At 28.7% G+C, this 16,691-nt stretch overlaps 1 protein-coding gene across 6 annotated transcripts in view; it reads right to left on the bottom strand.

Annotated features, from left to right (window-relative positions):
• Positions 1 to 7,001: 7,001 nt before the first annotated feature.
• The window catches only part of LOC129960168 (elongin-A3-like), a 42,657-nt gene continuing 32,967 nt past the window's right edge, over positions 7,002 to 16,691 (bottom strand). For 4 of the 6 annotated variants that reach the window (XM_056073367.1, XM_056073365.1, XM_056073369.1 and 1 more), the window contains 2 exons: positions 10,980 to 11,158; positions 7,002 to 10,526 (listed from right to left, as the gene is read on the bottom strand). In XM_056073367.1, the coding sequence (XP_055929342.1) occupies positions 11,138 to 11,158 (21 nt within the window). In that variant the 3' untranslated portion in view covers positions 7,002 to 10,526; positions 10,980 to 11,137. Of the gene's footprint in view, positions 10,527 to 10,979; positions 11,159 to 15,483; positions 15,573 to 16,691 lie in introns of all 6 variants that reach the window. The other 2 variants (XM_056073368.1, XM_056073366.1) reach the window with 2 other exon arrangements.

Below are 16,691 nucleotides of genomic sequence, written 5' to 3'. Positions count from 1 at the left end.
TTTCTATGTATTTTTTTTCATTTTGTTAAATAAAGTTAAACCGTGAGAGATATAAAGATTAAATCCTCATAAAACTAAAAATTATAATTCATTTCATTAGATTAAATTTGTATTATGCACATCAGAATTATAATTTTTATAAATGTCTTCCACGTGGGAAAATTATAAACGTGTTCCTTTTTAATAAATACATTTTTAAAGCAAATTTCTCACACTTTATATTTATTATTTTCAACACTCGTTTGAAACGTGGTAATGGTAATCAGCATTTTTCTCACGGAAGTTTCGTTTCGTTACCAGAGACAAGGAGTATCATTCTCACTCTCATAGCAATTTGATTACCATTTGGCGTACATTGTAAAATCGCCAAATCTTACATGCAAAGATAAAGTTTATAATGTGGTAACCTATATTAAATCTTGAGCGGAAAAGACACCTTTTAATAAGGTAGGGGAAAATTTATTGAGCGCAAATACCACACGGCTATTGGAAAATTATGAAATCACTGATAACAAGCAAGGACTTCACCCTTACAAACACTTCCTGATAATAGCCCCATTACAATGATATGCAGTTTCGAATGATTTCAATGAGTCTTATTCTAAGAATAACCGGTCTCTTCACTTTTCAACCCATTCACAAATTTCTAACTTCCCCTTTATGACTTAAATTAAGGGGATGGGAGTATAGCTTCCCTGCCGCTGAAAGTCTTTCTGGCTTCCCTGTCCTACTGAGGTGGACATCCTTTCTTTACTCCCCTTCTTTCGGAGGTGTCTGCCTGAGGCGATTTCGGCAGATGTTCTCAGTGGAATCAGAGTTCCATGACAGACTGATATGTACTTTCGTCAACTAATTCTATGGGAACTCAGAAAGATTGAACTTTTGCTAGAAAAAAAAAATGCACTTATATGACACGATGTTTCAATGCGTTTTATTACGATAGACATCAGGAACTTTTAAACTTATTTTATGCATAAGATATGTAAAAGAAAAACTTCTATCTTTTTTTAGTAAATAAATGAAAACTTACTATTTATCATTTATCGGATATCTGGGGGATAGGAATCTCTGAGATGGCATTCCTTTTCTGTTATTAAATTCAGCTGAATTAAATTATTAACTGATTTATCATTTTAGTTTGAGTAGCTTTCAGTTTTTAGAAATCTATATACGAACAATAAATGTTTAATAATATCGATTTTAACTCATCGGATTTATTAAATATTCCTTAATACTCTACAAAAACCAAATGTGGGAATTATATATTAAATTTGTGTACACTAATTTTATGTGCTATGGGAATTATATAAGAGTATCTTATAGATTCAGCTTTATTTTTATACTTTTAATGACTAAACAAACCATAGATAGTATCGTTTTTACTAATACTGCTATAATGTTTTTTTTTTTTAATTTATAAATTGCATGTTTGAACCGTTATGCAACAGAAGACAGATTTTTTCGAAAATTATGTAAATAGAATGAGTTTTCATGTGAGCTTCTGTTGGATTACCCTGTTGAAAGGTAAAATACATAAAGGGAGAAGACTTTGGCAAATTACGATCTTTCAAGCTTTTTATAATTTTGTTGAAGTGCATTTTGAATTTATATATTTATTTTTAAATACTAAATTATAAATGTTATTACATATAATTGTCATTTATGTTAGCGAAATAATATATTATCTTTGGTGTTAAGTTGTTTTAAGTCCTAAAACTATATAGTTTTCAAAGCCTCAAAAATCACCTTTTGCTGTGCCTTACTTACACAATACTAATTTGTAAAAAAATTCCATAAAACATAGCTAAGAAACTTACTACATTAAAAAAAAAAAATTCTATTGTACTTATTTTAACATTTAAAATTGATAATTTGAAGATACTTTTATTTTGCATATAAACATTTTGTAATTAATAAAATTTTATGATTTTTTAATATACTCTATGTTTGTTTCTATTGTTAAAACTTCCTCTGAAAAAAATAAAATAAAGTTCCAGTAAAAATAATATGCAGACATTATACACTGGAATATAGTTGACTGACGGTCAAAACGCGGGTTACTATCCTTTTTCATCGATTTCTTTGTTTTCAGAAATTTCCTTCTCATTCTATTTTTTTTTCTTCTAGATACTGAGACTCAGGAAATATTATTGGCATTTTCTTGGAACAAATTCATCACAAATTCATGTGTTATTATATTTTCGAATCTACAAAGCAATGATTTCGTTTTTCTTTTAAGTACCTCTTAAACAATTTTAAGTAACAAAACATAAGAAACTTTATGTTAAAGTAGCAATTTATTTATTTGCATTACAATTTAAATATTTGAAAGAAAAAAATTAGTTTATTGAAAAGAAAACAAGAATTAGTTAAAATAAATAATTGTTTTGCGAACAAAATAATTTTTTCCGCTAAGGAGAAATCCACGTTACTTTGAAAATGAAATTAATATTATAATAAAATCTCAGAAAATTTAATAACCGAAGCAGTTTTCTTTACCAAACTGCCAAACATATTGAAGATGACATATAAAAGTCATTGATGCTTTATGCCAACATTTAGATTTTCTGTTAAACATTAAAAAAAAATGTATTCAGATTTGGATGAATTTCTGTGCATTATCCAAGATGTGCTTAAAAATCTATGATGGAATATTTATCAGTGGCAATTTATTAAAAATATTACTTTTATTTTTAAAAGGACTTACAAATATGCATAAATATATTCAAAAAAATTGGACATTCCTTGGCGAACACGAAATTTTCGCGCTAACCGGGCACAGGCAGTTTAATTATGTGAATATCCAATCGTTTCCGTCATAGAAAAACATATGGCAATAATTATGGCTTTATATCCATTTAATGGATATCATATGTGAACTTTGTTTGCAGCATTCAATGTCTGCAGAAACCTCTTTGAGGAAAAAATAATTAAATATTTTACTGTGGAAGCTTGAATACGAAAGAAATATGGTTTATGCACAAAGAGATAAGAAGCTTATTGCTTCCAGTAATAGTCATTATCAGGCATGGTTTCTGGAGAGTTTCGGTTCCGTTCCGAAGGCCCATTGCTTTTACGGATTTGGTCATAAATCTGCCCCATTGTATGACCACTCTCACCTGTGGACGTCGATCGGGAACTTTCCGCCAATTGTCGGTAAAATGAACATACATGAAAGAACCCCGGAAAACCATAAAGAGGCGTTCCTACGACAGGAGAATCTTCAGATGGGCCACGCGTTCCCCTCTTGTGGTTTTCTGGAGTGCTTTGATGCCTGTCTAGTTTACCGACAAATTGTCGGTAAACTGGACAAACATCAAAGCACCCCAGAAAACCACAAGAAGGGTCGAGAGGAGAACGCGTGCCTCGTCTGCCGGGTGAACAGGTCGTAGAAACGCCGCTTAAGTGAGGGGAAAGAGGGCAAAACGCGTCAGACTGAAGGTGTACATGGGGCTCTTTTCCTGGAACGTGCAAAGAGCTTTCCCTATGCATGACTGAATTCTTGGTTGTTGGCTTTACTTGGACCGATCGTAGCCCTTGTTACTTCTATCGGGATCCAGGCCCTAAAATCGAAATATCTCCAGTAAAATCATATGAAGGATTTGAATCATACCTCTCTTTGAAAAGTATTGCTCACTTCTATTTGTAACTTTTTGATATTACTTACATAATAACCGTTCATAAAATATTCGTCAACCCTAATTTAGATGCGGTATTGAGTTTTGACCATGAAATTACTATAGGCCTATGATCACCTTCGAAAGAGCATTCAAAACATAGCAATCAATATCATCGTGAAGTTGAACTGAGCATAAAGTGAGATCAAGAATTGGGTATGCTCTTTGTGATATGAGTTAAGAAGTATAAAACTAGAACTATTCAGGTATTCGACAAAATCGTCACTGTGAGGCGACTGATGGTTTGCTCTCCATAGATGGAGTTTAAAAATCAGCTAAGATGAAGATTGGTGAGTTTATGCCATCAAGGAATGTTTCAATCAGGTTAACATTAAACCCATGAGGAGCATAAATTTTAAAAATTGTGAAGCTATGATTACTGTTTTGGGTTTCAACTGCAACAATTTCCAGATCCGGGCCATTTTCTTTTTTAAAAATAACTTTACCAGGCATACTTGCTGGTATACCAATAGGAAGGCCACCACCTGATTTATTATAACAGCGGGTACAAAAAAAAAAAAAGTTTGAAATAGTGAAATGATCCGTATCCAGAAACACAAAATTGATGGGTTGGAAAAGGAAAGAAGCAATGAGAAAAGACAATCAAAACAAAAAAGAAAGGGGGAGGAAAGCTTAGCCAACTGGTATAATTTCTTGATTATCACTTTCACCTGCATCCCAATGCATTTTGGTGTTGGACAATTCACTCAAATTCTATAGATTTTCTTTTTTCGGGCAGGAGATGAACTGCAATCGAAACTTTGTGCAATTACTTTACACATATTCTGGATTATGCATTTAATAGAGTTTTGTAGCATGTCTGGAAAAAGGGTAGATTGTTTTTCGCATCTTTCGTTTATTGATTGTAGAAATGATTCAAATTTTGCGTTGAAAGAATCTTGTAGGTCAGTAGTTGAAGGCATGATTTTGACAGTATCAGAATATTTGATGCTAGATTAAAAAAATTCTGCGAGCTTCGCCATTTGCCAAGTGGTTCGGCACTTAAGTTGAAGTATTTTTTGTCCTTTTACATATGGTGGACATAATCTACATTTAACATTATGAGGACCGTTGCAGTAAATACATTTTTCTGGCCCTTGGCAAGGCCCAAGCTATATCACTCCTCAAAGATGGCAGATGTTAGATGGGCAAAAGAATAGCATTTGTTGTTGGTCTATAAATTGCTGGATTCGCAGGTTAATAAACCAAATTTTGACGGAGCCGGTCAGAGTTGTTCCTTGAACAGTTATTAGGACTGTTGATATATCCTTTTTAGTGTTTTGTTTTAAAATTATCCGCATTACAACCTCAGTAGGGTTATTTTTTTCTGCATTTCTGCTGCTAGTTGATCCATCAGGGTATTTGTTTGTATGTCAAAAAGTAAGAAGCGAGAAGAAATGTTTTCCCAAATCACATCTGTCACGATATCTTTATCCATAAATTTATTAAGTTACAATAATTGCACAACACATATCGGGTCTTTTATCGTAAATAATATTTTGCTTTGTCGGGTGTATTTCATGTTATCTATTGAGTCATGCCTATTAATAATGTTTTTGATAAAACATTATTAATAGGCCTTGCACTAGGAACGGGTTTAAATGGAGCAATTTCTGTAATTTGTCAGCATCTGACAAGATTATATTAATCTTTTGATTCTGTTCATGACTGCAGCATCGCAATTGGTGAAAAAGTGAATCCTGCATTCGTTTTGCCAAGTGAGGTATCTTCTTAAATCTACAAAAAATAAAAAGCCAGACAACCCTAATTGTCAGCAAATATTATAAAAATAACATACCTTGGACATAGGCATAGGTAATGTAAATAACGAGATTTTTTTTTAATTATGATTTCTTTTTATGGGATATTATATTAGCACTTTTTTTATATTACGTTTGACAAATACTGTTAACAGTTCTATGAGTTATTTTAAAAATTCAACAGCACTTTAAGAATTGCTAGAAAATGTACTGAAATATTGAAATCTTTAATTGTCAGTTAATTTTTAGATGTTGAGTCATCTCTACATATTATACCTTTTTAATTAAAAAAAAAATTAGAAATATGTATATGTGAACAGATAAAAGATGCAATGAGTGAGAGAGATGAAATTCAGAATGTAGTCTTTATCCTGAAATTTCAAATTTTTATTAAATTTAAAATGAATTTTTTTTCCTTCTGTTTATTAGATTTCTGTCTGAGTGAATGAGAATATGGTGCATGTGAATTGAAAATGTTATCAGGTAAGTGGATAAAATTTATCTTCAAACTGCAGATATGTATCAAATTTTGAATGAAATCTATCAGCAGTTTGACTATCTCATGGTTTAAATATTCATATGAATACAAACATGATAAATACATAATGCATTACAATGTTGGAAATCAATGCTTATAAATGAAATTTCATATCTGGTCTTGTTACCAAAATTATGAATCTGTATCAAATATTGGATCCAATCAGTCAAAAGTAAGATATTCAACATATATATTTCATTTTATTCAGTGTACTATTAAGCGCATACTGTGTCATATTGTGTAAGCTTAAGGGTAAGTCAAGGAAATATTGTCACTAATTTAGAAAAGAAAGAAATTACTCTTATAAGGTAAATCTGTCTAAGTATTGACAAAATTGCGAACGAAGCAGAAGAGAATGTCACGAAATTTGCAACACTGATCCATTTCTTAATTTACTTGCATGTTCAAATAATGCGTCTTGATTTACATTTAAGTTATTTTATTTACAGTAAATTTTACTGAAGTAACTTCGCCGCCCTCAACAGATGAAGATGAAGTTTCCGAGACGGAAATAAGTAATAATTACAAGGTAATTTGTTTTTTTCTTTTCCTTTTGCTTTATTTGATATTAGGATAAGTAAAATTTAAAAAAAAAAAATGTTTTTGATACGATTCTTTGTACGTGCCGAGAATCAGTTTGGTTAAAATACAGAGATAGATTTACTGTTCTTCATTGTGTGTGTATGCAATAAATTATTTTTCTAGATTCCAAACTAATAATATTTATATTCCTAATACAATAATAAATTGAGTTTGTGATTTTTCTATCAATATTAATTCATCCTATTCTCTGACTCAGAGGTATCAATAATACTAGCCACCTTAGTTGATCAAATTGTTTGCCAAGGTATTGACTTTTCAGGTTGTAATACAATTAATATAGAATACATTTTCTTCAATTCTGCTTGTTGTTTGATTTGACTGAATGAATTTCATTGAACCAATCTGCGACAAATTATAATGAGTGAAAATTAATAAATGTATGTAGTATGAAATAAAAGCAGAAGTGAAAATCCTATTTTGGAATGAATATACAAAGAAAGTAGTTTTTATTTTAACATTGGCAAAAGCATGCAAATGTATGTTTTGATGGATGAGTTTAAATTTCATCATGACAGTAAAACATTATAACAGACCATGAACGTATTAAATAAAAGTTAAAAAATTATTAAAAATAAAATAAGTTGATATCATTAAAAACCAATTTTTGAGTTTTAGGATAATCATTTTTATGAGATTAATAGCTTTCGGGAGATGTCATTGATTGCTAGAGATAAGTCAAAGTGATTGCCTAATTACCAATGATTCAGCCAATTTTCGCACTCGAATAAACTTTTTGCTTGAAACCTATCGATTTTTTAAAACCTCTTCTTTCCTCTGACTGAATGGAATTTTCAATGATATAATAAGCCCTCTTGAAACCATTTCTAATAATATTTTGCAGCTCCTGTAATTAGTGAGTTATTGCATTAAATACATCCATAAAAATATTCAATGAAACAATCTGAAACATTTATATAAAGATTTGTTTACATCGGACTCTTGCTATTTGACAATAAGTAATATGTCTTTATGATTTCTAATATAAAAAATATATATATATATTCTATTTCTAATATATAAGTAATATGTAATAATGATTTCTATACCACATACGTTAGCAATTTCTATACAATCTTTTTTTTATTATTTGTATATATAAAATGAGAGTAAAATAATAGAGTTTTGATCCTTTTTTCATCAATTTTTTTTTACTAGACTAAGAATCAAAGTTTTGAATAATGACACTGATTTTTTTCTAGACAGTTATAAAATTTACATTCACACTCTGAATAAATATTGTTGAATCTGTCACTTTTCTTTTTCTTTTACAATCTTTGTGATGAAAGGATATATAATTCTTTCAATTTCTTTTGCTACATCATTATATATATCAACTATTTATTGAAATAAATAAATTTGGTTGTGCCTCTAAAATTGCCTTATGTTTCAAAATCTATAACTTTAACTATCTTGGATTGGGTTTTTGCTACCTCACTATAATCTGCTGATGTAACAATTTTTCAGTTTCGAATATGGTCCCAGTTACCTCTTTCTGTTTTCAATTTTTCACTGGTGAACATGCACATGGCATCTCTCTCTAGTTGTCATGATTTGGATGTATATAAAATATTCCTTTAACTTTTTGAACCTCTATCATCTCCTTTGAAAATTATCTGTATGCAAGTTAATCTATTTCCATTATTTAACTCTACTACTAATCAAGAGAATTGTGTTTCGGTGTGTGTGCGTTTGTTGACATACTACAAGTAAACCATGTGGTCTAGAGCTACTGAAATTGGAAGAAAAAAGGATGGAGGATCAGAGCGTGCACGTCGAAATGATTTCTTTTGTAAAATTGCATTTAAAATTTAAGTATCCGTTTCCGGCTCTCAAATCATTGTTGCCTAGGAAAAGCTTAACTTTCCATAATTATTTTAGGATCATTGGTCTCCAAATGGACAAGATTTGCTTTCTCATGTAATTGCATCAACAGCAACATACTAGATACTAAACAAAAGCTTTTAACGCTTTCTTTTTAAAGATTGCTTTTTAACGAATCATATTATGATGTTGAGCAATATGCTTTTAAAGTAGAATATTTCTTAAATGTATTTTAAAATGCTAAAGTTACAATGATAAAAATTAATTCAATGAATATCATAAAATAACACAAAACATACAATACATTAAATATAATGGACAAGAATGAGGCAATGATAAATATATATAGGATATAAAGAGGAGTTGGAAGAAACACTTTGAAATTTTTGCAAAATTTTATAATGACTCAAATTTGATATATTAAAGAAACAGAAAAAAGAGTGATGAAATTGGAAATAAGTAATATATACATATATAAAATAAATGGAGATAGGGAAATTGATTTTCAATGAAATGACCTGTATTTTTTAAAACAGAAAACCCTGAAGTGCACAATGGTATAGTATGACGTTATGATAACAATCAATTTCAGTTTAAACACAAAAAACTAATGACATTTCTTTTTAACGATAGAAACAGTTGCTTGCCATAAATTCTCCACCTTGAATCCACCACAAATCAGCAAAAGTGTTTAGAAAACCAGCAATAATGCCTTCAGAAGTCACCCATTTCATTCAAGCATTATATTATCTTAGTATTGATAACTCAAATTTAGGTGACCATTTTCATGGTCTCCCAAATTTGAGTACAAAAGAAGGAAAATTTGACAACCGGTTTTGCTATCAAAATACCAATTTGACTGCTCAGCAATGAATATTTAATTACAGTTAGCAAATATAGCTGCAAATGATACAGTAAATTACATAAAAATACAATGAAAAATATTTTTTATGGATAAAATAATGAAACAAAAATTACAATTCTCAGAAAGAAAACACTAATAAAAATAAACATATTGCTCTTTTGTTATTAGACATGGATACCTAGCAAGAACCAAACATGAATTACTGAAATATAATAATAACTTTAAGGTTCATAATACAAAAGTAAAACTTCACAATGCATTTCATTATAATGCCAAAAACGAAATATCAAATCCAAATAAGAAAAAGGCAAACTAATGATATCTGAAAGTTACACAACAGGCAAGTAATAATAAAAATAAAGAATTAACACTACGTAAACTTGTATAAAAGAGAGGCTTTACAAAATATTTGTACATTTTGATTCATGAAATAGCTCTTTCTACTGTAAGCCTTACAATGGATATCTTCCAGTTATTCACTCTTTCAGTTACATCAAACTGAATACAGTCCTTTAAAAATTTAGGACAATTTATTTTACATTTTTTTTTTTTTTTTTTTTTTTTTTTTTTTGTAATTCTTGTTCAATTTGGAAACCTTTATCTGCCATCATAACATCATTTGGTTCTAACACTTCTATCAGATGGCATTTAATGCAGTAACATGGTGAAATAATGCTGATGGCTCCTGAAGGCATTATTCCTATCATACATTTTAAACTATTTTTATTCTTATAAGAACTGACAGTCATTTGCTGTTCTGCTGGACTGTTAGGTTTCTGTACAGGAAATTCAGTGCAGTCAATAATGACTTTACAGTCTCTACCTTCAGAACAGAGCTGCTTTGGCATGGTATCGATAAATAATGACTTTGAAGAATTATGGGTAACAATTTCAACTCTTCATAAAAAACTGTAATTATAAAATATTTTGAAAAAGTAGAATCTAAAATTTTAAACAAAAGAAATAAAAATGTATCTGAAATTCCAGTCCTTAATTAAACAAGAAATATAAATGAACTAGACAAATCGACAAATTCAATTTTTGAAGATCTGCTTCAGAATTCAAAAACGAATATTTAGAGAAAAGCTTCTTTAATGAAACCTGTCAATATACTCAGTTTAATACCACCAACAATATTCTCTGGAATGAAGGCCTTCCTTCCTACAGAATCCTGAAGTTCTTGTAGCTCATTCTTCATATTACTGATCTTGTCGATTATTTCAGAAAAAGTAATAATCAGGGGAGAAACAGAATGCATTCCACTAAAATTAGAATTCATATAATTTTCTTTAATAATCAATTCTCTTGCATTTACACACATAACTAGATGAAATGTATGTATTTTCATAACATATATTTCTAATATGCAGCATTGAATTTATCAAACTCTTTAATAAATCAATTAAAATTGCTAATCAGAATCAATAATAATAAGAGAGTTGGATTTCAAGTCTTTAGCAAAATATTCACTTCTTAAACAAAAGTTTAAGAAATTTATTCTATTCCACCCAAATTTAGCATTTTAGTAGTTTGTAATTTTAAGCTGGGAGTGATATTTTTTGAAACAGGAATTTATTTATTTACATCAATTAAGTTTAGATAAGATTTTGCAAGAAAAATGTAAAATTCATGTAAACATTTTAACTTTATAAGGGTATTCAAAATCATCAGAAATTTCATCAAATGTCAATAAAGAAAATTAGAAATGCACTCACTGTTTTGTCTGATTGTCTCCATTTCTTTCTCATGGCAAATCACTCACTAATTTATTTTTCTTCAAATGTTTTTATTTTTTTTATTACCAGGACAGCTTTTGGTTGGTTTCCAATATTCACTAAATGGACACACACTGAATGAATTTTCTTGAAAATTATCAAAGGATATCACCGACTTCCTAGAGAAATAAGAAAATGAAGGATTAAGGGGGGGGGCACTAAAATAATACACATTTAGCAAATTATTTAGTTTAGAATGGTGCAAGTTAAATGTAGAAGACATTCCGAACCAGATAATATTAAATATCATCTAAAAATTATACAACAAATATAATGACAGTGCTATGTGAAAGTTCTGATGCATTGTGTCTGAAACAAAAGAATAAACTTTATAAATAATCAAATAGATAGCAATCAAAATAAATATTTTTTACATAATTTTCAAAAATAGATTTCGTTGTTGCAATGATCAATCAAATTTTCATCGTTCCATCAAACACTTTATTGCGAATATTCTTCTATTGTGGAAAGTTAAAAAAGAACGATTACGCTTACTATCTGTGCAGTTTAAAGGAGGAATAAGAAAATGTAATTATATCATAGCCAAAGAAATAAACAAAAAAATAGAATTAGAATTACTTAGAGTTTCAATAAGTATCATGTTAAATAATTCATTAAAAATCAGTCGAAATTTTGGCGTTATTCCGAGATAAATTTCGAAAATATTTTAGCACAAAATGATTTTTACATCATTTTGAAAATGAAGAAACCATCTTTCCAACGATATTAATTTTTTACCGCGTAATTTTTTTTATATTTTTAATAAATTTTTAAAAGGAAAAAATTTTTCTGGAAATAATTTCTTTGCTGAAGTGAAGTCATTTTCATCGTCGCTACAAATATTTCAACCTACATTTTTTTCCTTTTATATCTGTCGATGAAGATATGAAGATTCGGCTAATTTTTCACGTTGAGTAGACTTCGGTATAAGGTATGTTTTTTTTTATTAATAAATTGAAATTTTATAGTATTTACAATAGTAAACTTCAAAATGAGGTAATTGTGAAAAATATTAAAAGTATGTCCATAGTTACACACTGCTGCTCTATTTTGTAATAAGATATAAAGATATAGATAGAAAATTAAGAAAATGCATAACACAGCCATCAGAATGGTGCAAGGCGTTTAAAAATAACATAAGCTAATATCTATCAAAAATTTGATACTTAAAGATTAACTCCTGACAAACCTATTCGAACCAAGTTACAAAAAATATTTAAATAAACCATGAATAATAAAACACCATTATGATAAAAACAATTTTTATGATGAGTAAGTGTTTGTTTAGTGTATGGTTTAAATAAATTTTTTGAAATGTTGTTGCGGTAACAATTTAGGCTTGATTTTCTTAAGTAAGTAATGATGAAAAATCGACTGACGCAAATTTAAAGTGTATCAATTTTTAAATAGTTCCAGAAAAAAAGTTTTTGCATTAATTTAAATTTAATCCTTATCAGAAATATGAAAATGTTCTTCTAAAAGGGTTACATGAAAACATAATAGAGAAAGATACCATAAGAGCTTATTTTGTTCTTTAATAATTACCATAATTATTTATTAATTTAAATTTTGTTTGTAAATAATTACCATAATTCCATACCATTCCATTCCATTGTAAATAATTACCATAATTGCCGCTTGCCCCCACCCCCTTCGGCACGAAGTTGAGAATTTCGTCGGCAAAAGTCGTTAACGGTTCGGAACGATGGTGAAGTGAGTTGGGTATTAATGAATATAATAATTTAAAATGCATTTTACAAGTGCATGCATTTTTAAAGCTAGGCAAGAATTCCACAAGGCAATAGGTGAATAAAGTGTCACATTTTCCGATCATTCATGGTGCAATATACCTGGTCCATTCTACAAGTGCAATATATTTGTCTACTTAGTACAATAAACCCGCAAGCAGACAAACATTACATTTTATAAGTATAAATAAATTAAGAAATCAAAGATTTCACCTTGTAGCACACAAGCATGTGTAGTAATGCAACGAATAAACGTTATATACTGTTTCTATGTCTCAAATTTTCACATTCTTATCATCCGACAGACTTGCAAATTGACTAGAAAACGTGACATCGGTAACAAACTTAAAAATGATAGAATTAATTCATTAAAAGGCGTACATGAACACACGGAATTTATTTTATCTTTCAAATTTTTATATCAACTCATTACAAAAGTTGATGCCCACTTTTCATCAATAATAGCATAATGTACTCTAAAGGGAAATGCTTACTCCTTGATTATATATATTCCTTGCACTTGAAATATAAAAGTGTCTTTTGTCCCTACAGCACTGAACAGGGCGACCAGCATTTCTGATGTTTGAATTTCCCTGACATTTTCAGATTTTTTAAAAACCTTTCTCTGGCGCTTTTCAGATGTTTCTAATATCTTCAGAATGATGTCACTTTCTTTTATTTGCTTTAATTATTGCACAATATGTTCTTAACCTTATTAAAAAAATTGTCTTACTCTTTTAACATAAATCAATGCAAAATAAATTTTAATTCTTAGGGAAAAATATCATTTTCACTTATTGAATTTCAGATAAGCTTCAATTTTGTAAAACCCTTCCCTTTTTTCTGCAAATATATTAAACAACATTAAAAGATGCATGTCCATACAGATCGACTTTTAGCCAACCAGTAATATCTCAAAACTGTTTATTAAATTTACTCACAAAAAATGCAGTACAAAAATATATGCACATAGGCAAAGTGCTTAAGAATGAAATGATTTGTTTCCTTCTAGTGGGATCTCCCTCATCTATAATGTTTACCAACATGCCAATCAGAATTGAACAATAATTTTACTAACAGAAAAAAAAAAAAAAAAAAAATCACTTCAAAATACAAAACGAAATCTGTACATCAAAATAAGAAAAATTCTTCAATTAAAACAAAATTGCATTGGCTTTTAGCTCACCAAATTTAATTTTTTTAAAAAAAAGTGGAGGGGAAAAAAAAGTGAAAAATAGGTCTTTATACAATTTTTTCTTCATGGCATAAAAAGAAAAATGTTTCAGTAAATATAGATTCCAAAAAAGATATCATTAATGAATTTGTAAATTTATGTGGGAAACAATTTCATAAACACACCCTTCTTTCTGTTTAAATTTTTTTTTTTTTTTTTTGAAAAAATTACTAGAGGATGTGTACCTATAATGGCGTCAAACAAATTAATTTCTCGTGTTTAATATTATCTTTAAATTATAAAACATTTTGTTAAATTTAAGTATTTTAACCAAACATAAAATCAGAAATGTTTAAAAAAATATTAGAATAACGTCCATTTCATGTCTTCCAGAATATGCATTCATATGAAGAATATAATAATCCATATTCATAATGTTTAAAAATAAACATGTTTTAAGGAAATAATAGGAATAACGTCTGATACTTCATAATTCAACAAAAAGAGGGGGGAAAATAATTATTGTAAAATACTTATTTAATTAACCCTTTAAAGTGCCATTTTTTTTTCTAGTCATATCATGTTAAAATATTTCACTGAACATCGTACAGGTTTCAAGGACATCAAGCATCATTTTTCGACAATTTTCATCAGATTGTGAAGCTGCTGACGAAAAAGAAAAATGCTATAGGAAAAATGCTGCCCTTCTATTTTTAAAAAAAATTACAAAGGGCATGCGCAACTATAATGTATAAAAGAAATTAAATTTTCATGTTTAATATCATCTTAAAATCATAGAATATATTGTTGAATGTATGAAGAATTTTAAACGAACACAAAATTTTAAAAAAATGTTAAAAGAAAACTTTAACAATAACACCCATTTCATGGCTTCCATAACATCCATTCATATGAAGAAATTAACAATCCGCATTCATAATGTTTAAAAATAAACAACAAATATGTTTCACGGAAATAATAGCAATAACGTCCGATACTCCATAATTCAACAAAAAGATTTCCGAGAAGAGGGAAAAAATAATTATTCTGAAATATTTATTTAATTAAAATAAATTGTTTTCGATTTATAATAATGGGTCAATATTTTACAACGAGTTTTGAATATTAATACCCAAAATTCAAACTTTCGCTCTCGTAATACGTGGTATGATCGATTTGACGGGGGGAGGGTGCGATAGTTCCATATATATCATTTTTAATATGAGACTCATTAAGGCTTAAAATCATAACAGTAACAGGAGTTGGATTTAGTTAGGCTGCCTTTTCCTGTAGTACGCAAACCCATTTTCGCTAATTATATTGTCATTAGGAGAAAAAAAAAAAACACATTTCGGTGAAAATATTTTATATTCATACATATATGCAATAGATGGTGGTTAATATTTCTCTTTTACAGTCTGTTTTTGACTATCAGTAAAAGTTTCATTTTCATTAGTTGCCAACGATGTTTCATTCTACTTATAAAAAAAAATTCAGTTTTATAACAACGAAGTTCTCTGACTTTTAACTGATTTTTCCAGAATTCCTGAAATTCCCTGCCGATTCCCGGTTATACCAGTCTCCCAGCTAGCTGGCGATCCTGTTCAATGCCTATAAAAACGGAGGGAAAAAATTCATACCAAAAAATTAATTAAATTCGCATAAAATTAACAATAAAAATCTATGATCCTTTTCAACATTTCTTAAAATTAACAAATTATTATTCAATTAAATGGATCCATCATTTCTGAAAATGTCTCTTTTTATGTAGGAGTACATGATGACCAAAACTTTTCTATTTGATTTTCATATATGCATCAATAAATAAAATCCGAAATAACTAGGATGAGTTTTCTCCTATGCAATCTCCCAATATTGAGTTATTCTTTGACACATGACTGTGATTGCTAATGTACATATTTATGATCAATAAATTAAATAGTATATAATAATACAATGTGCCCCAAAAGGTCATTTACAAACTGTATGGGTAGGTCCAGTTTGCAGAAACGAGTCATGTTTACTTGAGAGAGTAGCAAGTACAATTTCCTTACACTTTTAAACTTTTAAACTTTAACAACTTTTAAAAAATTACAGAAAAATGTATTACATTATTTTATCAATGAAATAAAAATAATTTCGACATTCCTGGTTTTCAAAAATCACGGAAACAAATTCATGAATTCGAAAGACGCCAGTCATGCAGTTAATAAAATGAAAAAAGACAGTTAATACAATTTTTAGAAATAGTTTTTTTAAACAAGTGCAAAATAATATCTCTTTATCATAACATTTAACAACCCACTCAACACATGGATATTCAAACTCATTTCAATCTATCCGAAAAATGAAGGTAATTAAAGTTTGAATTTTAAATTAAAGCAAAGGAAACATTTTTTTAACAATGTTAACGCGATTAACATGCATTAACAATCTGATGAAACGATAACATTGTTTTAAATTTCATTACAATAAAAAATATCATTAAAAATTGTGTCCAAAACTAATTTCCCAAAAATTACTAAAATTTTTAAAAAAATGCATTTTTTCAAACAAAATTAGCGTAATTTCTATTGTAATCATCCTTTAAAACTTTCAAAACAGAGTAAACATAATGTTTGTGATATAATAATTTGTAATGTTATGGCAGAAACGTGTTAAAATATTAGTTTTATTTTTGATTTAAACTTGTAATAAAATTTTTGAGAAATCTGTTCTTATTAGGCCTCC

This window comes from Argiope bruennichi, chromosome X2 (genome assembly GCF_947563725.1).
Source record: "Argiope bruennichi chromosome X2, qqArgBrue1.1, whole genome shotgun sequence".
Lineage (NCBI taxonomy): Eukaryota > Metazoa > Arthropoda > Arachnida > Araneae > Araneidae > Argiope > Argiope bruennichi.
This window is presented reverse-complemented; position numbering and strand designations above follow the sequence as displayed.